A 27,245-nucleotide genomic window follows, 5' to 3' on the forward strand; every position below is an offset into this window, starting at 1 on the left:
TTGCACAAGCCCTGCACTTTTAAAGTGGCTGTGTTCCAATGGGAATTTGTGCATGTCTAGAGCACCTCCATTAGGTAAAAGATCTGACATGCTAATTTATTTTGGAACAGCAATTGGTGACATATTTGATCTCAAACCTAGACTTTCAAATCTCTTATTCCCCAACATGGGGACAATTGGGGGTGGAACCCTCACTCCCTGAAAAATAAAACCCCAAGTAAATGTACTGTTTGTTGGTCTGCTGCATCTTGGGCTCTGTCGTAGTCACATTGTTTCTGACACCTTTATCTGAATCCCAGTGTTGACCTTTTTAACAGTACTAAGCATGTGTTTAAGACTTAGTTTTGAAACCAAAATCTACTTCATGAGCTTTCATATATTCACTCTGAAGTGCCAGAGCGCACTCTGGGCCTTTGTAAGCCTTCATAAAATCATAGCGTTTAGAGTGCACGCTGGACGCTCTGGCAGAGGAGCCGGGTTGATCGGAGCGGTCTTGACCTCACGGCAGTCAAGCACCCAAGCTAACTTTGGCCAGCTACTTCCAGACATAAATGAGAGAATACCCCACTCTGACCATTTTACTCACCCTGTTCTGTATATTTTTATTAGACTTGCTTATACACCATTGAATCATTCCCTCCAACCCCCCCCCACCCACACAAAATCACATGATAAAAAAAAACAAACAAAAACCTTTATTACATTTTTATTTAGGTCCCAAAAAAACCATCATAATAACATTATATCAATAATATTAATAAAGTCAAAACAAAAGGAAAAATTAAAATAGCTATTATTTCCACAGTGTCCAGGAGTCAGCCTGTAGGAACGCTGCAAGTCCATATTATATAAAGGGCCGTGGTTTCAAGCTTGGGCGCATCATCGTCTGCTGTGCCGATCAGGAATGTAGAGGTGGTGAGGTTCAAGGGGGCTAAGCCAGGCTACTGTTGTGACAGCTGTAGGTGAAAGAACACAACAAGAACATTACAAAACGTGACAAGACTTGTGCACAAAACATTCACACATCCCTCATTGGGGTGGGCGCTTACCTGTGGTTGTTGAGGCTGTGGTTCGGGGCCTCTGCTGGCCAGGCGGCTGAGGATGTTCCTCTCGGACATCTGGAGTCTCACTGCGACCGGGGGTATCCGGGCGATGGTTGCCGGGAGACGGGTCACGTCTGCTTTCATGTCACTGAGAAGCTCCTCCAGCTGTTTCAGCACTGAGAGGGGAAAGAGAGAATGAGAACCTGGAAGTGCTTGCCAACATACATATGCCTATATACAGTGTATTCAGAAAGTATTCTCCAAATTCTCTTACATTAGCCTTGTTCTGAAAGTGTTTAATGTTCCTCATCAATCTATACACAATATCCCATAATGACAAAGCAAAAGACAGGTTTAGAAATTGTTGCAAATGTATTTATATGAAGAAAAAAAAAAAAAAAGCAGAAATAACTTATTTACATAATTATTCAGACCCTTTGCTATAAGCCTTGAAATTGAGCTCAGGTGCATTCTATTTCCATTGATCATCCTTGACACTTCTACAACTTGGGAGTCCACCTGTGGTAAATTCAATTGACTGGACATGATTTGGAAAGGCAACACCTATCCATTTAAGGTCCCACAGTTGACCATGCATGTCAGACTAAAAACCAAGCAATGAGGTCGAAGGTTCGCGACAGGATTGTGTCGAGGCACAGATCTGGGGAAGGGTACCAAAATAAAAAAAAATGTATGCAGTATTGAAGGTCCCCAAGAACACAGTGTCCGCCATCATTCTTAAATGTAAGAAGTTTGGAATCACCAAGACTCTTCCTAGAGCTGGCTGCCAGGCCAAACTGAGCAATCGGGGAAGAAGGGTCTTGGTCAGGGAGGTGACCAAGAACCCAACGGTCACTCTGACATGGCTCCAAGGTTCCTCTGTGGAAATGGGAGAATCTTCCAGAAGGACCTCCACCTGACAGCCCGCTTAGAGTTTGCCAAAAGGCAGCTAAAGACTCTCAGACAATTAGAAACCAGATTCTCTGGTCTGATGAAACCAAGATTGAACTCTTTGGCCTGAATGCCAAGGGTCACATCTGAAAGAAACCTGGCACCATCCCTACGGTGAAGTATGGTGGTGGCAGCATCATGCTGTGTGGATATTTTTCAGCAGCAGGGACTGGGAGACTAGTCAGGATAGAGGGAAAGATGAACAGAGCAAAGTACAGATAAATCCTTGATGAAAAGCTTCTCCAGAGCGCTCAGGACCTCAGACTGGGGTGAAGGTTCAACTCCCACCAAGACAACGACACTAAGCACACAGCCAAGACAATGCAGGAGTGGCTTCGGGACAAGTCTCTAAATTTCCTTGAGTGGCCCAGCCAGAGCCCAGACTTGATCACTGGAGAGACCTGAAAATAGCTGTACAGCGAAGCTCCCCATCCAACCTGACAGAGCTTGAGAGAGGATCTGCAGAGAAGTGAGAAACTCCCCAAAAACAGATGTGCCAAGCTTGTAGCATCATACCCAAGAAGACTCGAGTCTGCCAAAGGTGCTTCAACAAAGTACTGAGTAAAGGGTCTGAATACTTATGTAAATGTGATATTTTTAAACTTTTTATACATTTGCAAAAATGTATTTACTACATTTTAGAATAAAGGCAGTAACATAACAAAAATTTGGAAAAAGTCAAGAGGGCTGATTACTTTATGAATGCACACACACATATATAGTACCAGTCAAAAGTTGACACCTACTCATTCAAGGGTTTTTCTTTATTTAAAAAAAATGTTCTGCATTGTAGAATAAAGACGTAAACATTTGGAAATAACACATACGGGAATCCTGTAGTAACCCCCAAAAAGTGTTAAAACAAAATATATTATAGATTCCCTAAAGTAGCCAACTGATGACAGTTTTGCACTCTTGGCATTCTCTCAACCAGCTTCATGAGGTTGTCACCTGGAATGCATTCCAATTAACAGGTGTGCCTTCTTAAAAGTACATTTGTGGAATTTCTTTCCTTCTTAATGCATTTGAGCCAATCAGTTGTAACAAGGTAGGGGTGGTATACAGAAGATAACCCTATTTGGTAAAATACCAAGTTCATATTATGGCAAAAACAGCGCAAACAAGCAAAGAGAAACGACAGTCCATCACTAAGACAAGGTGGTCAGTCAATCCGGAACATTAAGAACTTTGAAAGTTTCTTCAAGTGCAGTCACAAAAACCATCAAGCGCTATGATGAAACTGGCTCTCATGAGGACCGCCACAGGAAAGGAAGACCCAGAGTTACCTCTGCCGCAGAGGATAAGTTCATTAGAGTTACCAGCCTCAGAAATTGCAGCCCAATTAAATGCTTCAGAGTTCATATAACAGACACATCTCAACATCAACTGTTCAGAGACTGAGTGAATCAGGCCTTTATGGTCAAATTGCTGCAAAGACACCACTACTAAATGACACCAATAAGAAGATGATACTTGCTTGGCCCCAAAAACACAAGCAATGGAAATTAGACCAGTGGAAATCTGTCCTTTGATCTGACGACTCCAAATGTTAGATTTTTGGTTCCAACCGCCTTGTCTTTGTGAGACACAGAGTAGGTGATCTCTGCATGTGTGGTTCCCACCGTGAAGCACGGAGGAGGTGTGATGGTGTAGGGGTGCTTTGCTGGTGACACTGTCAGTGATTTATTTAGAATTCAAGGCACACTTAACCAGCATGGCTACCACAGCATTCTGCAGCGATACGCCACCCCATCTGGTTTAGTGGGACTATCATTTGTTTTTCAACAGGACAATGATCCAACACACCTCCAGGCTGTGTGAGGGCTATTTGACCAATAAGGAGAGTGACAGAGTGCTGCATCAGATGACCTGGCCTCCACAATCACCCGACCTCAACCCAAATGAGATGATTTGGGATAAGTTGGACCGCAGCCAACAAGTGCTCAGCATATGGGAACTCCTTCAAGACTGTTGGAAAAACATTCCAGGTGAAGTTGGTTGAGAGAATGCCAAGAGTGTGCAAAGCAGTTATCAAAGCAAAGGGTGGCTACTTTGAAGAATCTAAATATATATTTTGATTTGTTTAACACAGTTTTGGTTACTACATGATTCCATGTGTGCCATTTTGTAGTTTGATGTCTTCACTATTATTCTAAATAGAAAAATTGAATGAGTAGGTGTGTCCAAACTTTTGACTGGTACTGTATATATATTCACATAAAGGGCCGTGGTTTCAAGCTTGGACGCATCATCTTCTGCTGTGCCGATCAGGACTGTAGAGGTTTCTAGAATGTTTATAGATGAACTGTAGTATCTGGTGTGACCCGCGAAAATGCAGGACTGATTATGGTAAGTCAGTTTATATTTGGCTTGGCTAACTAGCTAGCTAGCTTGTAGTATGTGTTGAATGACTCAGCAACCCAGCCTTGGCTTTTTGCCTCCTGCCCCAGTTCTTAGAGGCAAGTGGACAGCGGTGTGCGGAGATGCAGAAGCTTGCTCTGTAGGGGGCTTTTCTGGACCACTGCTGAGGTGTGGTGGTCTTACTGGTGCTTTTACAGTCGCCGAAGCGTCATCCAGGTGGGTGCCACATCTCAGTAGTGGACGATCCAGCCTATCTACGGAGGAGGAACTGTGACTATGGAAGACGAGGTGCCCGATGAATGATATCTCTACCTCCCTGCCTGGCTCTACAATTATGCTCCCTCCTGTTAAGTTACTTCCTTTCTTACTTGGAATGAAAAGCGCTGTATAAAATACATCTATTATTATTATCATCACCTTTACAAATCTTCAACTACCGTAATTTCCGGACTATAAGCCGCTACTTTTTTCCCACGCTTTGAACCTCGCGGTTTATACAATGATGCGGCTAATTTATGGATTTTTTCCCGCTTTCACAAGATTCATGCCGCCAAAAAACTGAGCACCGTCACATAATGTGACGTAAATCGAGTGCGCGCAAACTTCCCATCATTCTGATTACGGTGGTCATTATGTCACCCTCATCATGGCAAAGACACAGAGAAATGCATATGATGCAGCTTTCAAGTTGAAGGCGATCGATCTGGCTGTTGGAAAAGGAAATAGAGCTGCTGCACGGGAGTTTGGCCTTAATGAGTCGATGATAAGACGTTGGAAACAGCAGCGTGAGGAACTGACTCAGTGCAAAAAGACCACAAAAGCTTTCAGAGGGAAGAAAAGCAGATGGCCCAAAGTATTTGCAGCCACTCGACATCAGTGTAAATCGTGCATTTAAGGTGGCGCTCCTTGTTCAGTGGGAGGCTTGGATGACAAGTGGGGAGAAATCCTTCACTAAAATGGGCCGCATGCGAAGAGCAATTTATGGTCAAGTCTGCCAGTGGGTCCTGACAGCGTGGAGCATTGTCAAAAAATCCACTATCATCAACGGGTTTCGAAAGGCTGGACTGCTGCGTGTTGAAGGGGGCAGCATGAGCTCAGCGGGGAATTTGCCTCCGGATGAAAGTGACGAGAGCGACAATGAAAACGATCCAACATCGGATGAAGCAATTCTGAGGCTATTCAACTCCGACACCGAAGGAGATGACTTCAGTGGTTTCAGAGCACAGGAGGAGGAAGATAGTGACCAAGTTCATTTGTTTCAATGTACCGGTAGGCACCTGCGGCTTATAGACATGTGCGGCTTATTTATGTACAAAATACATATTTTTTAATAATTCAGTGGGTGCGGTTTATATTCAGGCGCGCTTAATAGTCCAGCAATTACGGTAAGCCTCAAGGTACTTTAGGTTAGGTTGATAAATGCATTACGGTCTGTTTGTCAGCAAAGACGCAATTCTTCCTATTTCTTTGCACAGGGTCACGTTCAGTAGGCACAAAACGGTCAGACACAAAGTTAAAAATGGTGAGGTACCATAGGATCCATTTGAATTTTCCGTTGCCAAACATTTTTTCTACAGCGTGACCTAATGAACTCGAACCGGGCGTACTAGGCGAGTTCCAGCTGGCTAGCTTACCTTTGTGCAGGACGGCGTTGGCGGGCTTGTTCCCCGACATGGACTCCTTGCTGAGGTGTTGGTGGGACTCGGCCAGACACTCCACCTCGCTGAAGCGCGTGTTGAGGGCCATGGAGGGGTGGGAAGGGTCCTCCGACATGTTGAGGTAGGCCGCCCGGCGCAGCTGCTCCTCGATCACCAGGGCCTGCTCCAGCAGCTAGGGGGAGGAGGGACGAAGCAGAGGGGTGGATGAGAATAGAGCAATACAAAATGAGCAGCGTGTACATGGAGCACAACAAAACTTTACGCGATACGAGTGAAAATGAGAACTGCTGACAAACAGGCCTGGGAGGGGGGTGGTGTATAAATGTCCATGGCTAATATAGGGTTAATAAAGGCCTTTATACCTTGAACCTCCTGGCCAGAAACTTGTTTTTTATCTCCAGGAAGTTGCCTCGGTTCATTTCAGCCTTGAAGGGCTCGTTGAGGATGGCGAACTTCACGTCGTTCTGGATGTCCTGCCAACGCGCGTAGCCGTGTCTAGGGGGCGCCAGAGTCAAGGGAAAAAAACTAAAACAGACTGGCCCCACTGTTTGCGGTATGACCTAATATTGGCCTAATGTATGTGACAATTAACCAATACTTGAAGCTGGCCATAGTTATTAGATCTGTTGAGACTGTACTTTTTCCTGCCTAAAGGCACTCCGCCGTGGAGGCAATTTTCTAATGAGCGTTGCACTGGTTACATTTTGAAGAGAAAAATGTGACCGTAAACCACTGATGTTTGTTTGCAAAGAGCCACGGTGGGCCGCATGGTTTGTCAACAGTGGTATAAAAGGATACTGTATGATGCCAGCCAGAAGCCAGTAGTCATGGCGACGATGCCAAATCTCGTTGGTCTTCTTGGTGACGGTGGCGGCCCTCTCCTCGTTCTGCCACAAGGAGTGCAGCTCTGTAAGAGGGGGAGAAAAAGAGTGATTCCCTGAAGTAACAATTGAGACCATTGAAAATGCTATTTAGTCCAAGAGTAGCGCTTAACCATGTATGAAACCAACCAAAAATCAGTTGAGAACGTGCGGAGATCTGTGCATGCGTGTGTGTTTGTGGTATGCTTTCCCTCTTGACACTCCAGTTCTCTTACCTGTGAATCCTCCGTCGGCGATGTTGAACATGAATCTCGTCTTGGCTTTCTTCTTCTCCTCACTGACTCCGGCCGCCGCTCCCTCCTTCACACTGTCCCCGTTCTGCAGCTTGGCCAGCTCCTCCGCCTTCACGCCATCCTTCTCCTCCTTTTGCTCTGCAGAAAGAACGAGGTTGAAAATGGGGCGAGTGAGAGAACGGAGTGAAGCAGAAACGTGGACCGACACAAGGCACGGGACCAACAGTATGTCCTTACTGCAGTTTGTGGATTGACGAGTGCAAAATGAGAACGATGGCGAGAGGAGCTACCTTTCTTTTCCTCTGAGGCAGGAGTGGTATCCATCTTCTCCGTCTTCTCTTTTGCTGCAAATCCAGAGGGATGGAGAGAAGGGGGGGGGGGGGGGGGGGGACATTAGTAAACACCAAAACGAGCGTCTAATAGAATGCAATAGAAATGGCACTGTGGAAAAATTGAGCTGAACCATATTCTATTACGCCATCACCTTTGGCCTCGGAGTCTTCCGATTTGACCTCGGACACGTCCATCTTGGCCTCTGCTGCTGGAGACTTGGTCTCCTCTCCTCCCGGAGCAGTCTCCTCTGCAGTCTCGCCGTCCTTCTCCGCCTCTCCGTTGGTAGGCTTGTCTGTTTCCATGGGCTCTCCTTCATCTTTCTCTTTCGGTTCAGGGGAAGGAGTCTTCTCCTCGTTATCGGGGATCGCATTTACCTGAAAGAGAGGAACATTTCGTCAAACCAGAAAGCACAGAGAACAGCAGACATTTTAAAACTTACTAAAAACGAACCATTCTGGACAAGGAGATCCATCTCAAACTTCACAACAATGATATTTACTGTGGTATCAATACCCCATGTACAAGTATGATAGATTGGTTGGCTTTGGTCAGCCATTGGCTTATTCTAGTCTATTGACCAATGTGGATCAAGTGTATCATTCTTTACCTCTCGGTCTTCCGTCTTTCTGGACTCCTCCTTCTCCACCTCGCCATCTTTCTTCTCCTCTTTCTCGCCATCCTTCACGGCGTCCTCCGTCTTCGAAGGATCGTCTGCTAAACCGACAGGACATCAGCTCTTAATCCACCTTCCACATCTCCAAGCACTGATTGACAGTTACACGTTTTACACACCCAAGCAAGCGCCACTTTTTCCAGGGTGGTTTCACTAAAACCAGCATAGCAGCAGCAGCGCTTGAGTCAGTGGTTTGACCCTGCATGTCAAGAGGCCTGGAACAGTGAGAGGGTGTGGAGGAAGACAGGGGGAGGGAGGGGACAGAGTTGGTTTACCTGGGGCAGGCGTGTTGGGTTGCGTGTCTGCGGGTGTGCCAGTGGAGGGAGTTTTGGGGGCTGGGGAGGGCGAGCACACAGAGGGGAACAGGGGTTAAAAGCATCATCGCAGGAGAGGGCCTACACTCTGCAAAGACGTGGGACCCACTTGCAGAGATTTTGGGTTACAGACCATAGGTCACTACAGCAGGGAAAGACGGATTAGCCCTAGGAAACGCAGGAAGAGCAAGGACCGGGGAGAGGGTTGTGGAAGAGGGCGTACGTAGCGGGCTGTACCTGTGGCGGGCGTGTTGGGCTGCGTGTCTGCAGGCGTGCCCGTGGAGGGGGTCTTCCCTGGGGAGTCGGGGCGGGCTCCAGCTGCAGCGGCCGCAGCCTTTTTACTCTCCTCCAGCTCCATCATCCAGGGCATGGACCACTGGCCGTTGACGTGCTCAAACTCCTGGACCTGGTGGGAAACACGGTCAGGGACACGCTACACTCTCACTTCAGCATACGGCGGCTGAGTTGAATTCCTCCCAACTATCCCAAACCAGGAGCTGGGCTCTACCTTCTTGCGGATCAGCGACATCACACCGATGCGGGTGAGTACGTGTTGCCGCGACAACCCTTCGCGGGGGACGCCGTCGGCGAAGGTCTCGGCTCCGTCGGCGCCGGGCTCGCACAGGTGCCTCATGAAGAGGGAGACATACGCCCTGCGAGAGAGAGAGGATCCGATGTAAAACAAAATATAGAGGACAAATTCAACCAATGTCAGGGCATTACTATTGTGGATTTACACTATAACATGTTAGTTACTCACTTGAACTCTTTCTCAGATTTCCCGCGCAGGTCTCTGACCAGCCACTGGGTGGTGAAGGCGTCCTGAGGAGGCATCCCATAACGCATCACTGCATTCAGGAAGGCCTTCCTCTGGCGAACGTTGAAGCCCAACACCTGAACACCAGAGAGGCAGGGTTAGCGTGGAGTTAACAGGTAGTCCACATATTGACCCCTGACCTCTATTTCTATACAAGCCAATTGAATGCCAAGAGACAAGTGGTGGGTCGGCCCATCTGTAGATAAGCTAAATTGCAAACACATTTCAGGATCACGCAGAGCAGTGGTTCAGAGTGCAGTGATCGATGGACATTGAGAGCTGACCTCAATGTTGCCTCCCACTCTGGCCAGCAGGGGGGGCAGTGGCTTGTCCCGGTCGCCCCGCATGCCTTTCCTGTTGGGTCTGCGAGAGTTGGCTGCACCGCCAGAAAAAGGAAAGCACGAAAAGTTATTCTCTTAAGCTTCACAAACACACCCACCCACCCACTCTTGTAAACACCACCGACAGAGACGCCATCTGTCCACACACACTTTCGCTTACCTTCTGCCCGCTCATCAAAGTCCTCGTCACCCTCCTCGGAGGCCACAGAGTAGTCCGAGTTGTTGTCCGATTGGTCATCCTGCCAATCTGCTTGGAGACAGAAGACACAGGGCGCAATTTCAGTACACAGTCCAGAAACTTCTTTGAAGTTATTAAAAGATGAACATTTACGGGGGGGGGGGGGGGGGGGGGATTCTACAAGGAAGTGGACTTTGAGTAAAAGGTTGACAACCAGACCAAGCACAGAGTGCTAGAAGGAAACCAACATCACAGATATGGGGGTGATGGGCACTGCTTGTGGGCAAGTTGACACGAGTGTGAGTAGCTGACTCAAACCACATGTGGGACATTGTTTAAGTTAGTATGTGTACAGTTAGGAGCCGAGAAGAGATGTACTGTTTCCCCGACTCAAAACAGGGAAGGGGTACAAAACAACCGCAATTCAGTCACACACGCCAACTCATTCTTCGAATCTCCTAGGGTTCTAGGATTAAAGAGGGCCATTTTCATCCTCTCGGTGAGGGGCCTGAGATCATGGTGGCCGTGCAGCGCATTGTGGGTAGTGCAGGTCACGCCCACTGCAATGCATTGTATTCAGGCGTCAAAGGTCAACAAGGAAAGCTGCCATTCCAACAGAAAACGAACTAGGACTTGGAACATATACCCCACTCACGTTAAATGTCATTCTGAATAGCTTGGATTGTTGCTGGGAATAGAAGATCACGAGCATGTGTCGGAAGATTTACCAGGCTTTCTGAGAACTGACACAGAGGCTTTCTGAAGAGGTGAGGCAAATGGGGAGGAAAATTCTAATTGCCACCACAACTGGAGAGACGTACCTCATGCAGGAGGTGAGGAGTAATCAAACCAACACAAACACCTGACACCACTCAGTTACTAAGACTTCCCCAGTGAAACTCACACCCACCACTCTTTCTCTCACACACACACACACACGTAAGTAAGTAATGGCGCTTGTTGTTGTTACCCCGTCTACTACCTCGGTCCTCCTGGGAGCCGTCGTTGTAGTTGACCTGCTTGCGGATGCGCTTGCCCTTGCCCAGGTTGCGGGCCAGGTCCTCCTGCTGCTGCTCATAGTGGTGCCTGAGCAGCTTCTCCCAGTAGTCTGGGTCGACACTCTCCTCCTGCTTGATGATCTCCCTCTGCACTTCCTCCTCCTGAGGGGAAGGGGCAAGAGAGAGGGAGGGAGGGAAAGGAGAGAGAGAGAGGGGGGAGGGAAAGGAGAGAGAGAGAGAGAGAGAGGGGGGAGGGAAAGGAGAGAGAGGGGAGGGAAAGGAGAGAGGCAAAAGGAGAGAGAGGGGGGCAAAAGGAGAGTCATTGATCAAGTGTGCAGGTGTCAAATGAGACACGTCAGTTACACACACACACACACACACACCGTCTGGGCTACAGCAAGGCCATTTGGGAGTCAACCTTCTAAAAATGTGAAACGTCACTCTGGGTCAAAGTGTCCGCTAAAACACAACTTACCGCCTCCTCCTCGTCCTTGACCACGTACTGGGCCACCTTGAAGGAGCCGAGGTACTCGTTCATGCTCCCGATCTCCGTTTCCTCCGGGGTTTCGGACTCCTGGTTCCTGTCCAGCAGCCTGTCCACTGCCATGTCATCGTAGTGGATCACCTGGCTGTCCTCCTCCTTGTTTTCACCTGAGGGACATTAAACATTTTCAGAACATGGTCCAAACATTATCAGAACGTTATGAATGTGTTATAAACATTGTCATTACCTTATCTCGAACTAAATCTGTTCTAGACATTGTCACATCGGTTTACCCAAAATGTTGATCATTTCACCTAATAAGCACGAATAAGTAATAACCAACAAACTATCATCTTATTTGACTGTTCGTATCTGCTGGCATTTGCTTGTTTTCTGTTCACCTGCAACACGCTTCCAGTAACCTGCTGAGGGCAGGTAAAAAAATAAAATAAAAAATATACAATAAGACAACGTTTCATTGCTCCCTTTCAAGACAACTGAGAAGTGATTTGATAGATGAACAACTATCCACTCCATCCATCATCCCTCCATGTTTACAACAGCCCTTTATTTTGTTATACCTTCTTTGTCCCCCTTTCCAAGCTCGTCCTTGAACAGCTCCTCCGTGCCGAACTTGAGGATGTCGTCCAGCTCCTGTTTGGACATGGAGCCCGTCTTGGAGCCCAGACCAGGACGCACCACCAGGTGGGTCAACATCATCTTCTTCTTGGCTACCTGGAGAGGGAGGGAACGTGGGACGTTTCAGTGTCTGCGTCGACTTTCTTCCTGCCCGTATGGGCCAAGGAAATGTAATGAGTTGCCCTGACGACAGACGAGGCTCGCTTCCACACACACACACACACACACACACACACACACACACACACACATTCATTGGATCCAACAACAAGTTAGCAATTCTATGATACAGGCGGCCGTGTTGCGTCGTGAAGAGGTCATTGTGATGTTGCAGGAGAGGGGACAGCCTCTTTACCTGAGTGATCCTCTCCTCCACAGAGGCCTTTGTGACGAAGCGGTAGATCATCACCTTCTTGTTCTGTCCAATACGGTGAGCTCTGCTGAACGCCTGAGATGAGGAAGACAAGAGACAAACAGTATATGACCCTTTCATCCTTGCAACCACCTTAATAAAAGTTGATATAATAGAGAACAAGGAGATGGTGAATGGCCCAATCATAAACTGATCCATAAGCATTCGACAGGTGTAAGCAATATGGTAATAGCTCCACCTTGCCCTCTGACAGGCTAGGTGGAAGGTTCACCATAGTACTTCTACTAATCTAATTCGAAGATCATTGGGCTTGATTTGGGATTGGGCCGGTGTGTGATGGTTCCAAGTGTGTTACCTGGATGTCGTTGTGGGGGTTCCAGTCGGAGTCGTAGATGATGACGGTGTCGGCGGTGGCCAGGTTGATACCCAGACCTCCAGCTCTCGTCGACAGCAGGAAGGCAAACTGCAGCGCTCCAGGAGCTAAGGAACAAAACAGATCAACCACTCAGACCAAATCACTATACGTATATATATCAATCACTTTCTACATCAACAACTATCTATATTTACATCAAATCACTTGCTTTCTCTCTACAATCATTCACTTTACAGGGATTATTCTGTTTTTTCTGGCCCGCCAAAATCCAAACAAGCAAAACAAAATAAAAGTATAATAATTATTATTTTCAGGATGGAAAAATGCGTGTTTAAACTTAGAGCTGGACTCCTTAGTGGTGAAACAGTAAGTCTGCAATATTACAACAAAGTAGTAAACAACGAACACTGTTTTTCTCCTCGGACATCATTGCACGCGCGACAGAAGAGCACAACATGTGCTGCAAAATAAGGTATGCCGCCCCTCAACAACAACGGGTTGTGGGGGGCGGCCAGCGGCGCCGTTTCCACCTACTGAGAATTCCATCTCTAAAAACAACTAAAACCCAATACAAACTGTGTAAAAAATTAAAAATAAACTATATATTTTGTATTAATATCACATTTGAGAACTAACCAAAGCTAGACAGTCAGGGAGGATAACAAATTCCCCCAAAAACTATTGCAACAAAGACTCAGAACTTCTTTGGAGCCCTGTTTTAAAATCGCTATTATTCTTAAGACCAAATTAACTTGAGATTGCATGCACCTGCGTACTAAAACAAGCCCGATTTCAACGAAAACCCCACAAGAATAAAACAGCGCTTTAGATAATCGTACATTGATATCAGACGGCCATCTAGGTTGTCTATTCCCGCACAATTGAAATGAAGAACTAAATCAGGAGCTTCAGAAAACATAAGGCTGGTGAATGTAAAATAGCTTACTGTAAGAATAGGAGTAGCCTAATAGTTCTGCAGACTAGGTCATTCAAAATGTTGCACCATAAATGTCATTTCATTTGATTAAAATAAAAATTAACACTTCAAATAAACAGTACCAGTCAAAAGTTGGGACACACCTACTCATTCAAGGGTTTTTCTTTATTTTCTACATTGTAGAATAATAGTGAAGACATCAAAACGACGAAATAACACATATGGAATCATGTAGTAAACAAAACAAACAAAAAAAAGTGTTAAATAAATCAAAATATATTTTATATTTGCCTTGACAGCTTTGCACACTCTTGGCATTCTCTCAACCGGCTTCATGACGCAGTCACCTGGAATGCATTTCAATTAACAGGTTTGTATTCTTAAATTAATTTGTGGAATTTCTTTCCTTCTTAATGCGTTTGAGCCAATCAGTTGTGTTGTGACAAGGTAGGTTTGGTATACAGAAGATAGCCCTATTTTGTAAAAGACCAAGTCCATATTATGGCAAGAACACCTCAAATAAGCAAAGAGAAACGACAGTCCATCATTACTTTAAGACATGAAGGTCAGTCTATCCGGAACATTTCAAGAACTTTTCAAGTTTCTTCAAGTGCAGTTGCAAAAACCATCAAGCACTATGATGAAACTAGCTCTCATGAGGACCGCCACAGGAAAGGAAGAACCAGAGTTACCTCTGCTGCAGAGGATAAGTTCATTAGAGTTACCAGCCTCAGAAATTGCAGCCCAAATAAATGCTTCACAGAGTTCAATAACAGACGCATCTCAACATCAACTGTTCAGAAGAGACTGTGAATCAAGCCTTCATGGTCAAATTGCTGCAAAGAAACCACTACTAAAGGACACCAATAAGAAGAAGAGACTTGCTTGGGCCAAGAAACACGAGAAATGGACATTAGACCAGTGGAAATCTGTCCTTTGGTCTGATGACTCCAAATGTTAGATTTTTGGTTCCAACAGCCTTGGCTTTGTGAGACACAGAGTAGGTGAACGGATGATCTCCGCATGTGTGGTTCCCACCGTGAAGCATGGAGGAGGTGTGATTGATGTGTGAGGGTACATTTCTGGTGACACTGTCAATGATTTATTTAGAATTCTAAGACACACTTAACCAGCATGGCTACCACAGCTTTCTGCAGCGATACATCATCCCATCTGGTTTGCTTTTAGTGGGACTATCATTTGTTTTTCAACAGAACAATGACCCAACACACCCCCAGGCTGTGTGAGGGCTATTTGACCAAGGAGAGTGATGAGTGCTACATCAGATGACCTGACCTCCACAATCCCATGACCTCAACCCAATTGAGATGATTTGGGATGAGTTGGACTGCAGAGTGAAGGAAAAACAGCCAACAAGTGCTCAGCATATGTGGGAACTCCTTGAAGAGTGTTGAAAAAGCATTCCAGGTGACTAGCTCCTGAAGCTGGTTGAGTGTGCAAAGCTGTCCTCAAGGATAAAGGGTGGCTACTTTGAAGAATCTAAAATAACATATTTTGATTTGTTTAACACTTTTTTGGTTAACTACAAGATTCCAAATGCGTTATTTCATAATTTTGATGTCTTCACTATTATTCTACAATGTAGAAAATAGTCAAACTAAAGAAAAACCCTTAAATGAGTAGGCGTGTCCACATTTTGACTGGTACTGTATATAAATCCCTCGTGATATTAAAACAATGATATGATATATACACCTAATTTAGATCTGAAAACTACAAATATATAAGTCACTCTGAAATTGCAGTATACATAGTGATCTAGTTAGAGACTGAATGAGGAAGTTAGTGTGGTGTGAGCCTCACCATTGAATCTGTCGATGGCCTCCTGTCTCATGCCCCCGGTGATGCTGCCGTCGATACGCTCGTACTTGTAGCCCTCGTTCTCCAGGAAGTCCTCCAGCAGGTCCAGCATCTTGGTCATCTACGGCAGAGGGAGTGAATGGGCCCGTGTGAGGTGTGTGCTTTTCGTATCCAAGAACTTTGAAATGTTTGGATCCTTCTTGACGTAATGTGATTCGTGGACTCAAATAAAATATTGATAATGTGCGTGTGTGTTGGTTAACTAACCTGAGAGAAGATGAGTACTCTGTGCCCGCCGTCTTTCAGCTTCCTCATCATCTTCTGCATTAGCGTCAGTTTCCCGGCAGACTTAGTGAGGGCGCTACCGTCGTACATCCCATTGGGCATCTTTGGGGCTTCCTGTTTGGGGTGGGGAACCAATCAAGAGTCAGAGCTTCAGCTGTATAGAGCCTTACAGGAAAATCACAATAGCATGGTCCATTCCCATTCAAATGTATTAATAAGTGGGTCATACCATGGCAGCCACAGGGAAGAGGTAGGGGTGATTGCAGCACTTCTTGAGGTCCATCACCACGTTGAGTAGGGATACTTGATTTCCACCACTGCGCGTGTTCAGGGCCTCAAAGTTACGGGTGAGGATGAATTTGTAGTACTTCCTAAAAATAGATTTTTTTTATTTTTTTTAAGTCCACAATTAATACCCCTTCCACAGTCCAATTATATTGTACAGTTCTCGTGAGTTGAGTATCCCAAGGGAAGATTGCGTTTAAGTAACAGTCTATGGACGATGACTAATCATTCTAATTATATATTTGATCCCATCACCGTTTTAGCCAAGTTAGACAGCACATACAACTAGGTCAACCACTATTCAAATGTACCCCTTCACCACACCCTATCCCTCCATGCACTTTCACTCACTTCTGCATGGGGCTGAGCTCCACCCTGACGATGAGCTCCGTCTTGGAGGGCATGTGTTTGAAGACGTCAGCCTTCAGTCTCCTGAGCATGTGGGGTCCCAGCATGTCGTGCAGCTTCTTGATCTGGTCCTCTTTGGCGATGTCAGCAAACTCTTCCAGGAACCCCTCCAGGTTACTACACAGAGAGAGGAGGGAAGTAAGTAAAGGTTTAACTCTAAAATAGCTCGTCTAAGATGAGTGGGGTGTGATACAGGTGAAGTGGTCATTGGGTTTGAGTGGGAAAGTAATGTGGACAGAATGTGTGTGTACACACACACACACACACACACACACACACACACCTGAATCTCTCTGGCGTGAGGAAGTTGAGGAGGTGGAACAACTCTTCCAGGTTGTTCTGTAGAGGTGTACCGGTCAGTAGCAGCTTGTGCTGGAGAGGATAGTTGTTCAGCACTCTGAAGAACTGGAGGGGAGAGAAAGAGTATTATTCATCTAAAAATGAAACACTTATGTATTTGTCAATAGTACTTTCAGCCATACCAGTTTAGCTGGAGTTTCATTGTACAATGAGGGTATCCAACTAATGAAAAATAGAATTTGGGATTCCTCATTGCCCTTATATTTCCAAATTGATAGTTCCTGAATAAGGGAATATGTTGCACATAACAGGTAAACTACCTCCATAACACAACTCTAATCTCTCACCTTGGACTGGTTGTTTTTGAGCCTGTGGGCCTCATCGACCACCAGACAGGCCCAATCTATGGAACCTAGGATGGCCATGTCGATGGTGATCAACTCATAGGACGTCAGCAGCACATGGAACTTCACTGATGAGTCTTTCTACAAGGCCACGACATGGGGAACGGTTAAAAACGTGACACACACCAGCATATCATTGAAGGAGTGATACATTTCAAATAAAATTGTCAATATATTACCTTTGTCGATAAACAGTTCTAATTCATCGGTTCTTTTTAAAAACATTTCCCCCCGTAATTCTCACCTTCATCTTAGAAGCCCTCTTCCCTCCGCGGATGGCGTTGTTCTCGAAGGAGAACTCGTTCTCTCGGATGACGGCTCTGCTGTCCTTGTCTCCTACGTAGGTCACCACGTACATGTCCGGGGCCCACATCTCAAACTCTCTTTCCCAGTTAATGATGGTAGACAGGGGGGCGCTCACCAGGAACGGGCCCTTGGAGTGACCCTATAAGGGGGAAAGAAAAAAGTTAATGAAAATAAGATAATTTGTATGGGTGACCCCAGCGGGAATCAAACACACTACCATTGGTGTTGCAAGTGCCATGCTCTACTAACTGAACCACAGCTAATTTAACTTAATAACATATAATTTCTCATGTAACATTTAAATTTCTATCATTCTAATGTTAAAATATTGTGTCGTCAAATACATTGCATTCTACACTCCGATCAATAGGTGGCAGTAGTCTCCATGTGATCACCACCAAAGAGTGTTAACACAAAGCTCAAGCTATATGTCGTCAGATTTCACCTGACATATTATACAAACTGGCTGGGCTGGTTGGTATTGGTCTAAAGGGCTGCCTAGTGGCAATTCTGATCAGTTCCTGTTGAAATAATGCCTACCATTTGGTCTTATAAAAAATAACAACAAAAAAAGTAAACAATGACATTTATCAACAAGTAAAATGGAAGAAACTATAGTTGAACATGCATCTTTCTAGGGTTTAAATCACCTCAGGAATTTTACTGAGTCATGGTTCCCCCTTATATCTTAATGTAATGACATGGGGGGGAAAAAATGGCAGATTTTTATCAATGACTTGTCAACAGCTGTAACAAGTTATCCAGCAATGAAATCCTCCCTGGTACCCTAGTAAACAGAAAGACCCATATCCACTTTCACCCTTATTCTCTCCCACACACACACACCTCTTTGTAGAGTGAGTAGAGGAACACGGCAGTCTGCACAGTCTTGCCCAGTCCCATCTCGTCAGCCAGGATAGTGTCTGTGCCCTGTGCCCAGGAGAAACGCAGCCAGTTGAGACCCTCCAGCTGGTAGGGGTGCAGGTTGCCCCCCGTACTGTCCAGGTAATCAGGCTGCCGCTCAAACTTGATGGTGGGCTGAAGAGGGGGAAGATGGAGAAGAACAGTGAGTTACTGTTGATGTCAAGACACACCACTAAGCGGGAAATATGCACCATAAGGGATTTATCATGTGTTTGACATAACATAAAGCTGCAGAAAAAGAGATGCTAAAAGTCAATTTTAACGGTAAGATACTGAGCAATTTATGACGACCAGGAATACCCGGTAAATCACGAGAAACCATATCTCTGATAAAAGACAAGCCGTGTCGCCAATCCAATAAAAATGACAACAGTCAACACTTACATCAACGACAGGATTCTCAGGAGGCCGGTCCATCCTCTTCGTCTTGCCTTTCACCTTGATCTTCTTCCCTGGTTTACCCTCGTCGCCCATCATCAGCTCCCTGAAACAGACGAGAAAGAACATTGTTACCCTCGGAAACAGACAAAGAAGAAACTCCTTCTCCATTCCACCTATACAATGTAGAGTAGGTGGCAATAATGCATTAGTTACCTGTGGTTCCAGTACTGCTGTCTGAAGACGTCAAACTCTGGGATGTCCATGTCCTCAGCCTCCCAGGTGGCTTGGTCGTAGGCCAGGTCTTTCCACTTGATGAGGTAGTGTACGTTATTCTTCTTGTCCTGACTGCAGCTCAAACAGACAAAACTTGGTTAGCAACGTTGCCAATTAAATCCAGTAGGCATGCATGCATGCATGGATGGATGCATGCATACACATTCAAAAGTATGTGGACACCACTTCAAATTAGTGGATTCGGCTATTTCAGCCACACCCGTTGCTGACAGAAGTATAAAAATCAGGCACACAGCCATTCAATCTCCATAGACAAACATTGGCAGTAGAATGGTCTTACTGAAGAACTCAATGACTTTCAACATGGCACCGTCAAAGGATGCCACCTTTCCACATTTCTGCCCTGCTAGAGCTGCCCCGGTCAACTGTAAGTGCTGAAGAGGAAACGTCTAGGAGTAACAACGGCTCTGCCACTAAGTGGTAGTCCACACAAGCTCACAGAACGGGACTTCCAAGCACTAAGCGCATAGCGCGTAAAAATCGTTTGTCCTCGGTTGCAACACTCACTACCAAGTTCCAAACTGCCTCTGGAAGCAACTTCAGCACTAGAACTGTTTGTCGGGAGCTTCATGAAATGGGTTTCCATGGCCGAGCAGCCGCACACAAGCCTTTGATCACCACGCGCAATGCCAAGCGTCAGCCGGAGTGGTGTTTTGCTCGCTGCCATTGGACTCTGGAGCAGTGGAAACAGATTCCCTGGTGTGATAAATCACAAGTTTGGCAGACGCCAGGAGAACACTACCTGCCCCAATGCATAGTGCCAACTGGAACACCGACTGCAAGCCAGGCCTAATCGCGCAACATCACTGCCCGACCTCACTACTGCTCTTGTGGCTGAATGGAAGCAAGTCCCCACATGTAGTGGAAAGCCTTCCCAGAAGAGTGGAGGCTGTTATCGCAGCAAAGCGGGCACCAATTCCATATTAATGCCCATGATTTTGGAATGAGATGTTCGACAAGCAGATGCCCACATATACTACATGACCAAAGGTATCTGAAACTGATTGGTTGAAATGATTGCTTTGACCCATGAGACATTTGCATCACAAGGAGAAACCCTTTACCTGACAAACAAAACATGCAGATTTCATCAAGTGTGCAGGAGTTCTCCTTTCCATTGAAGGGAAAATCCTGACTAGACACTCATTCACAAAAAGTGTAAGACTATGTGTCTGGCCTTGCTACTCAAAATCTGCTGCTATTTTGGAAATGTTAACTCTCAATGAGACTAAAAACACATTTGAACCCCATTTAGCAGCCAGTCCGGGAGCTTCGTCTGACCTGTGGTTGAGTATGCGGTGGATCATCATCCAGGCGATCTTGATGCCAAAGCGGTAGTACTTCTCCTCCATCTTGGCGTAGAGCGGGTCCTTGGCCTTCCTCTTCGTGCTCTTTTCCTCGTCGCCCTCGCCAAAGTCTACTGAAGGCGGCTCGTCCATGTCGTTCTTCCTCTGGTAGTTCCTGAACATCACCTGACAGTGCAGCTCCAACTGGAGGCAGGGAAAGGTGGGTGAGGGAGAAGTGTGTGCGTGTGTGTGGGTTGTCGAACGTTGGTGCGACAACGCTCCTCTCTAATCCATTTCAGTGACAAAGAAGCGAGCGTCTCAACATTTCTTGTGTGTGTTTGTTTCAGTGTGCGCCGCGCCTCTGAAAAACAAAACTAAGATGAGCAACAACTCAAAATGAGGGTAGGTGTGTATGGGTGCGATTGCCTGCAACGTGGTGGCCGAGCGTAAGCCTGCGTACCTGTGTGTGTGTGTGTACATACCTGCAGCTCAGACACCCAGGAGCAGTGCCAGTAGGACATGTTGCTCCACTTGGCGAAGAACTCCCTCTCAGGGCGCCCGGCCAGAGGGGCGGGGTCTGGCTGGTCAGCCGGGAGGTCTGGGGGGCGGGGGATGGGCGTGGGCGGAGGGGGGTCGCCCCAGCGCCACGTCAGAATCTTCTGCACCTTGCCCTTCATGGGTGGACACTGGGGAGGGGAGGAAAGCGTCAGTGAAGAGGTCAAATGTCTTTAAACCCGCTCCCTTTTCAGGACAAACGGATCATAACGACATGGTGAAAACTCCTCGTCTACAGATAGGTTAGGTAATGTTACATTCATGGTGTTGAACCATTTAGTTGTTTTGTTTTCCCAATACACTACCCAAGGGGGTAGGGAGCTAGATTTAAATTTGGGAAGTAGAATTCACTTTACCATGTGTAACAACTGGCTGTGCCCCGTGTCAATCACCCTCCGGGTCCCACCCCATTGATTTACTCATGTTTCACTCACAGTGCAGCGTGGGCAGATCCACTCTCCGTTGGGGATCTCAGGCAGGGGCGGGTTGAGACAGTGGATGTGATAGGAGGATGGACAGGAGTCGCAGCAGAGCAGCTCGCCACCATCCTTACACACCCTGCAGAACTCCATGTGGTGGTCGTCCTCCTCCGGCTCTGCCTCCACCTCCTCCTCCTCTTCTTCTGAGCCCTCCTCCCGCGCCTCCCACTGTTTGCCCTCCTTCTCCTGTGGATGGGAGAGGGAAGGGGTTCACGTGGATGGTCGTTGAGCAACTGGAAAGGGTTAACTGTTTGACCGGTAGGGAAGCAAAGATGGTTACACACTTGAGCAATTTGAGAGCTAACAGTACCAGCATATACCACAGTACTACCAGCTAGCGGTTTATGATCATTGACTAATGGTTGTCAATATCAATAGCTCCTCATTACCCTCGACCAGATTCCTCTGTATTTTGTTGTCACTCCGATTGATCATTCTGGTTGGCTGACCAGTACCATATTGCCCGGTCACTTACTCCACAGAGCCGTTCATTGGCTAAGGAAGGTGTCACTCACGCAGTGTGGGCAGCTCCAGGTGCCCTCTGGGGCGTTCTCCATGTCGGGGTCCAGGCACACCATGTGGTAGGCCCGGGGACAGGTGTCGCACAGAATGATCTCCCCTCCCTGCTGGCACACCTCACAGTAGTCCTGGTGGTCCGTCTCATAACCGTCACCGTCCTCCTCGACTGGAGGGAAGGAACAAAAGGACAGAAGTGGGTGAGAGCAATTCAAACTTAGATATGGTACATTCCCTGAATACCCCCCCCCCCCCCCAAAAAAAGGAATGCATGTTCAACATTTTTGTTGTTTGACAAGCACCCCAATGAAATACCAGCGAGGCTATAACACTTTAGCGGTTACATATTGTGAGGAACGCACATTTTAATCAATCAGAATGCATTTTATAAAAGTGCTGTAGAATGAAACGTTAGGGAATGGACATTGCTGTTCATCGCTCCCTTTTACTGTGCAGGTGGAGTCATTCATATGCAATCTAGGAAGCATTTCAAACTCCTGGGCGATATGTATCGATACTCTGACGGAAGAGTTTGTCTACTGAATACATCAGTGTGTGACAAACTATTTTTTTGTAAAGGCAGAACATGCTGCCCTGCTGAAAACGTACAATCTTCTAGTGGCTCAGTAAGACTGAGTGGTACTGGCTGAGTCAAAGCTAATTGGACATGCACACACATCCAAACTACAGCTGTGGAGTCTAGCAACTCAAGACCACTTTTAAATTGGGTTTGAGACATACTGCATCACAGCCATGGATGAAACACAACTTCTTGGGGTTGAGATATGTATCAGAGCCATGAAAGAGACACACACACCTGCAGAGTACAGACCCTTCTTCTTCTTGGGCTTGCTCTTGGGCTTCTTGGATCGGCTGCTGCGGCTGTTGGAGCCGTCCGACACGGACACGCTGTTCATGCTGGCGTCGTCAAAGTCACTCTCGACGTCAGGCTCATCCTCTTCACTCTGATAGGAACAGCCAGATAGAGAATGGTTAGGAACTTCGTTGTAAGGAGAAATGTGTCTAGGTTGAAGGCCTCTATGCCAAATGACAAAAAAAATGTTTTGTCATCAACAACAAAGTCAATATGAGCCAAGAAAGAGGTGACTAAACAGTGGGGTCGGGAACTGCCAGGGACCTCACGATACTTATGTCCTGATACGATATGTATTGCGATTCTCACAATTCTATATGCATTGCGACGCGATGTTCCAAGCACTTACCGAGGAGCGTTTCCTCTTGCTGTTGAAGCCTCCTAGTTTGATCTTGAGCGGAGCTACCTTCTTTGTAGCCACTTTCTTCTTCTCTGCGGGCTTGGGGGTGGGCCTGGACTTCTTACGAGCATTAGGACCTTTGCCCTCTTTGGTCTTGGCCTTTTTCAGAGGCGGGGCGACCGGTGGCTGGGGCTCGGCGACCGGGGTGGGAGCGACCTCCGCCACCATGCTCTCCACGGCGGCAGACACGTTGGCGGCGGCCAGGGCTGCAGTAGCGGCGGCGGAGCCTCTCAGGGGATTGTTGGTGCTAAACTCACGCCACTTGGCACCCAGTACCATCATCATCTTGGACACGGCAATCTTGGGGTTCTTGGCCGCGATGAGCGGTCTGAGGGAGAGATGGGGGTGGATGGTGAGTAATGAGGACAACAACAACAAAAAATACGGAAAAAGAGTGAAGCGGTAGACGAGATCAGGGGGAGAAAAGAGACAACATATTTGAGAGAGCAGAAAGTGGGGTGAAAAAGCTTAAAATATAATTCATGCAGCAAGCATTGACATGGACAATCTCATTTACCTGACATATTGACTGAAGGCCTTGTAGTTGGTGAGGGAGCGGTAGTCCTCGTCGCTGAAGACGTGGTCAATGTCCTCCATTCCCCAGTCATCCAGGAGCTGGGACGACGTCTTAGGCTCCTAGATGAGACAATTCAACATGAACGTTTGCTTAAAATGCGGTTCTTTCCATTTGTTTCTTTACTGACTGGTCTATTGTGGTGGGACTATTTCTTGCCCTCTGAGTGTTGCCATTGTGTTCAATAGCTACTGGGTCTTTGTTAACTCTCGCACGGCTTTGGACAAAAGCACTTTCCTCCCACCATTGGGGAACATTGGTTATTTTAAGCCGCATGCAGTTATACCATGTGGCAAGAGCTTGCCTTGACAAAGGGCCAATGGCAGGTAGTTTGGTGTTGCCACGGTGACAGTATGTCCTTGCATAAGTGCACTTACCAGTCACCCTAGTGGTAGTCAACTCAGCATGGTAGTATTGATAACTTATCTACATCTAGAGGTTACAAGTAGCTTATTCAATCACTTTCTCGGGAGCTCTGAGTTTTAGTTGCATAATGACAATTAAATTAACACCATTAAATATTATTTGGTCAACTTTAATGGCATCTCCCCCCTCCACAACTCTCTCCACCCTCGAACTAAAAAAAACTCACCAAGCTATCGTCGTCGTCGTCCTCATCCTCCTCTTCCTCGGGTTCAGGGTCCTTCCTCTTGTCCTTTCCTCCGCCGTTTCTATCAGTGCTGGTGCTGCTCCTCTTCTTCTCCTTGGAGGTGCTCCCCCTGTTCTTCTTCTTCTTCTTCCCCGGGTTGTAGTCGCTGCCCTCGCTGTCAGAGCGGGGCGCCGCTCGCTCCTCGTCCCTGTCCACCTCGGGGGTCTCCATGGGCTCAGGGGAGCTCATTGGCACATCCTGGAGAGGACACATGGGGGGGGGCTTATGAGTAAGCCCATTGGCTTCCGACAGGTGGCGGGTCCCTCCACTGGCAGACAAACGGAACATGGTGCGTCCCAAGAACGTACAGATATGATTAGAGACGTGGTCATGTCACTCTAGCCTACCTCTCTGCGAGAGGTCCGCCTCTTGCTGCTTTTGTTCTCCCGGCTCTTTTTGGCCTTCTTCTTCTTCACCTTCGGGGCCTCATTCTCTGACATCTCCTCTTCCTCATCTGCAATGAGGTCAGAGACACAGCTTAATAATAGCTGTAACGAAGAAGGTCAATTGAATATCCTTGCAATCTTGGTAGCTGCAAAGTCATATGGAATCGGGTTCCAAGGCCTATTATGTAATTGCTCATGATAGATGTAAGCAAATGGCTGTTGGCATTGAAATCAGTACCAAGTAGCCATGGTCTGACATGTGATAAACTGTCTGTAAGTCAAAATGAGGGGTGCTGGGTGTCTAATTAAATGCCACCTGAATGCCATATCATCATTATCTGGGTTATGGTTGAGTCCAGTTAGCCCAATTGTAGAATTGGATGTCCCACAAACAAATTGGAAAAGATGGCTCTTCCAAGTTATTATTTGGATTAGAGTCGGGTTATATATGGTCAATGATTTTCACATGTGAGAGGTTTGAATGCAAAAATATATATTTTTAATTTTTACTAACGACTATCTAAAAGGTGGCCTGGTGACGCCTGCTATGTGTAAAATCGGAAAAATCCATCGCCTTAACTTCCCCCATCGAGGATTCTAATGGGATATGCATTGCCGTCATATCCGAACCTGTTGTGTAGTAAACAAAGTAGCCAGCTAGCCTAACGGTTTTATTGTCCTTCGCCAGCTAATGTAGCCATCTACGTTATATAAGTCAAATGCAGTGAGTGACACGTTCCGTAAAATGTACAGACAGAGTGAATTGGCTGCATTTGTTTCTACCACGCAAAGCGGCGCTACCAAGCACCCGATGATAGGAGGAGAAAGTCGCCGTCGTCATCTGCCATCTTTCAAGCTAACTGGCTGGCTCCATCTTGTCATCGGGCACGTAAAAATACCGGTAACATTTGCTAGGCCGCAAGAATATGCCGGTGGGTCGGCATGGTTTGTGTAGCCAAAAGTTGAAGTTCTGTAAATTGCTTCCGTACGGGAAAACATCTGTCCGTTTTGCAAACTTACATTTCAACGGCTACGGCTTGCAATAAAAACCGAAACAAAACGTTAACCAGCATTGTTAGCACACGCAAGCTAGGCTAACGCGTTAGCCGGCTAGCTACAGTAGTCAGTCACTCAACTACCACAGCTTAGAGGCTGGTGTCCACTGTTCCTGCAACTACTTAGCTAGTTAGTTAACTTTTCCATAACTAGTTGACCAACTAACCGTAAACACTGTGATTATTCTTGCTTAAATAACGTTAGCTTACCACAACCTGACAAGTTAACCACAACCAGTATCAACTAACAACCTACTTGTATGTTAGCTAGTTATCCATATATTCAAATTCACGTCACCTTCAAGTTCTTTACATCTTTGGCTCAGTTTTACGATTAACTCGCATTATTTACATAAAGTATATAACATTTTGATAAGTTAATTTCGTTGCAATAAACATTTGTTGAAGTGGTCCTACCTTGCATTAGAGACCGGTCCTCTGGGGCTCCAAAATCATCCCTATCGTCCTCGCTTCCAGACATAATGCTAGCTAACTTTAAAATTTAGTTAGCTAACTTAAAAAAAGTTTAATTCCGTGTTGCCTCCAGAGTCCTGTCCCAGTATCGAGTCCGTCCAAGTGGAGTCGGGTCGGCAAGGAGGTGGAAATAAAAGGTCGGCAAGGAGGTGGAAATAAAAAAGAAACAAGAAAATTGAAGTGAATATTCAGAACTGATTTCGTGGATTGAACAATATAAATACATAAATTGCCTCTTAAGTAGGTGAAATAACTTCTGATGTCAATTGTTTTAGCCAACACTAGGCTACTCAAGACTACCAGCCTTTCAATCTATGCGTAGTCTCGCTACATTATAGCTAGCTAGTTAGCCATTAGACATGCCATCGTCGTGCTACTAGTTTTCCGTCCCACACTTGGTTAGCTAGCCCGCTAACTCCAGCTCAATCACCGGCTAGGTTCAGAAACGAGTCACACAACAAAAACATATCGTCCCAAAACATATCAATAAATGACGAATTTAAATTGTTTTAATTTGATTTTTGAATGGTCCAATATCGCAAATACAATTCTAAACAAACTACAGTAACGTTACTCACAAGTTGAATGGTTCCACTGTTTGAAAACAGAAACAACGAAAGGAAACGTTTGCCTTTCTTTCAACAGTTTTTCTATTTTGGGTTACAATAGCTAGCTAACGTTAGTTCCAATAATTAAAATGCAGTATTTGTCTTATGTTGCCTGGCGATGCACACGACGTCGCCGTCTCCCTCTCTCGCATTAAACACCCGCGCACACACACACAAAGAGATCAGGGGGCAGACATCCCATAATAACCCCCCCCCCCCCCCCCCCACACACACACCCCTCCCCCACTCTGCATAGTTACCTTGCAACATACAGACCATAATAATCCACCCCCCTCCTCCCTCACATGGAGTCTCTTCCCCATTCCTCCGTGCCCCCCTAGCAACCAACGTTACTATGGGAACACTCACCCCCACCCAACATCCCATAATA

At 46.4% G+C, this 27,245-nt stretch overlaps 1 protein-coding gene across 17 annotated transcripts; it reads right to left on the reverse strand.

Annotated features, from left to right (window-relative positions):
• Positions 1–680: 680 nt before the first annotated feature.
• Positions 681–27,038, reverse strand: LOC110496200 (chromodomain-helicase-DNA-binding protein 4). Of its 17 annotated transcripts, none has more exons than XM_036952743.1 (42): positions 26,825–27,038; positions 26,190–26,323; positions 24,679–24,785; positions 24,275–24,529; positions 23,626–23,744; positions 23,058–23,436; positions 22,652–22,799; positions 21,834–22,003; positions 21,274–21,504; positions 20,767–20,970; positions 20,280–20,488; positions 18,918–19,049; positions 18,708–18,807; positions 18,246–18,437; positions 17,338–17,538; positions 17,037–17,174; positions 16,673–16,794; positions 16,333–16,506; positions 15,926–16,067; positions 15,679–15,810; positions 15,415–15,532; positions 12,633–12,757; positions 12,260–12,352; positions 11,847–12,000; positions 11,667–11,690; positions 11,257–11,432; positions 10,766–10,943; positions 9,766–9,852; positions 9,549–9,640; positions 9,208–9,341; positions 8,956–9,100; positions 8,685–8,853; positions 8,409–8,468; positions 8,068–8,174; positions 7,612–7,834; positions 7,418–7,471; positions 7,110–7,265; positions 6,812–6,920; positions 6,376–6,508; positions 5,990–6,185; positions 1,050–1,219; positions 681–956 (listed from the first exon to the last, which is right to left on the reverse strand). In XM_036952743.1, exons 2-42 carry the CDS (start codon positions 26,251–26,253, stop codon positions 942–944), a joined length of 5,937 nt encoding a protein of 1,978 aa, XP_036808638.1. In that variant the 5' UTR covers positions 26,254–26,323; positions 26,825–27,038; the 3' UTR covers positions 681–941. The 17 variants fall into 17 exon arrangements, with proteins under 17 accessions (XP_036808638.1, XP_036808634.1, XP_036808635.1 ...); XM_036952739.1 differs by having other exon boundaries at positions 9,549–9,649; XM_036952740.1 differs by having other exon boundaries at positions 9,766–9,855.
• Between the last annotated feature and the right edge of the window lie 207 nt (positions 27,039–27,245).

Source organism: Oncorhynchus mykiss, chromosome 18, assembly GCF_013265735.2.
Source record: "Oncorhynchus mykiss isolate Arlee chromosome 18, USDA_OmykA_1.1, whole genome shotgun sequence".
Taxonomy (NCBI): domain Eukaryota; kingdom Metazoa; phylum Chordata; class Actinopteri; order Salmoniformes; family Salmonidae; genus Oncorhynchus; species Oncorhynchus mykiss.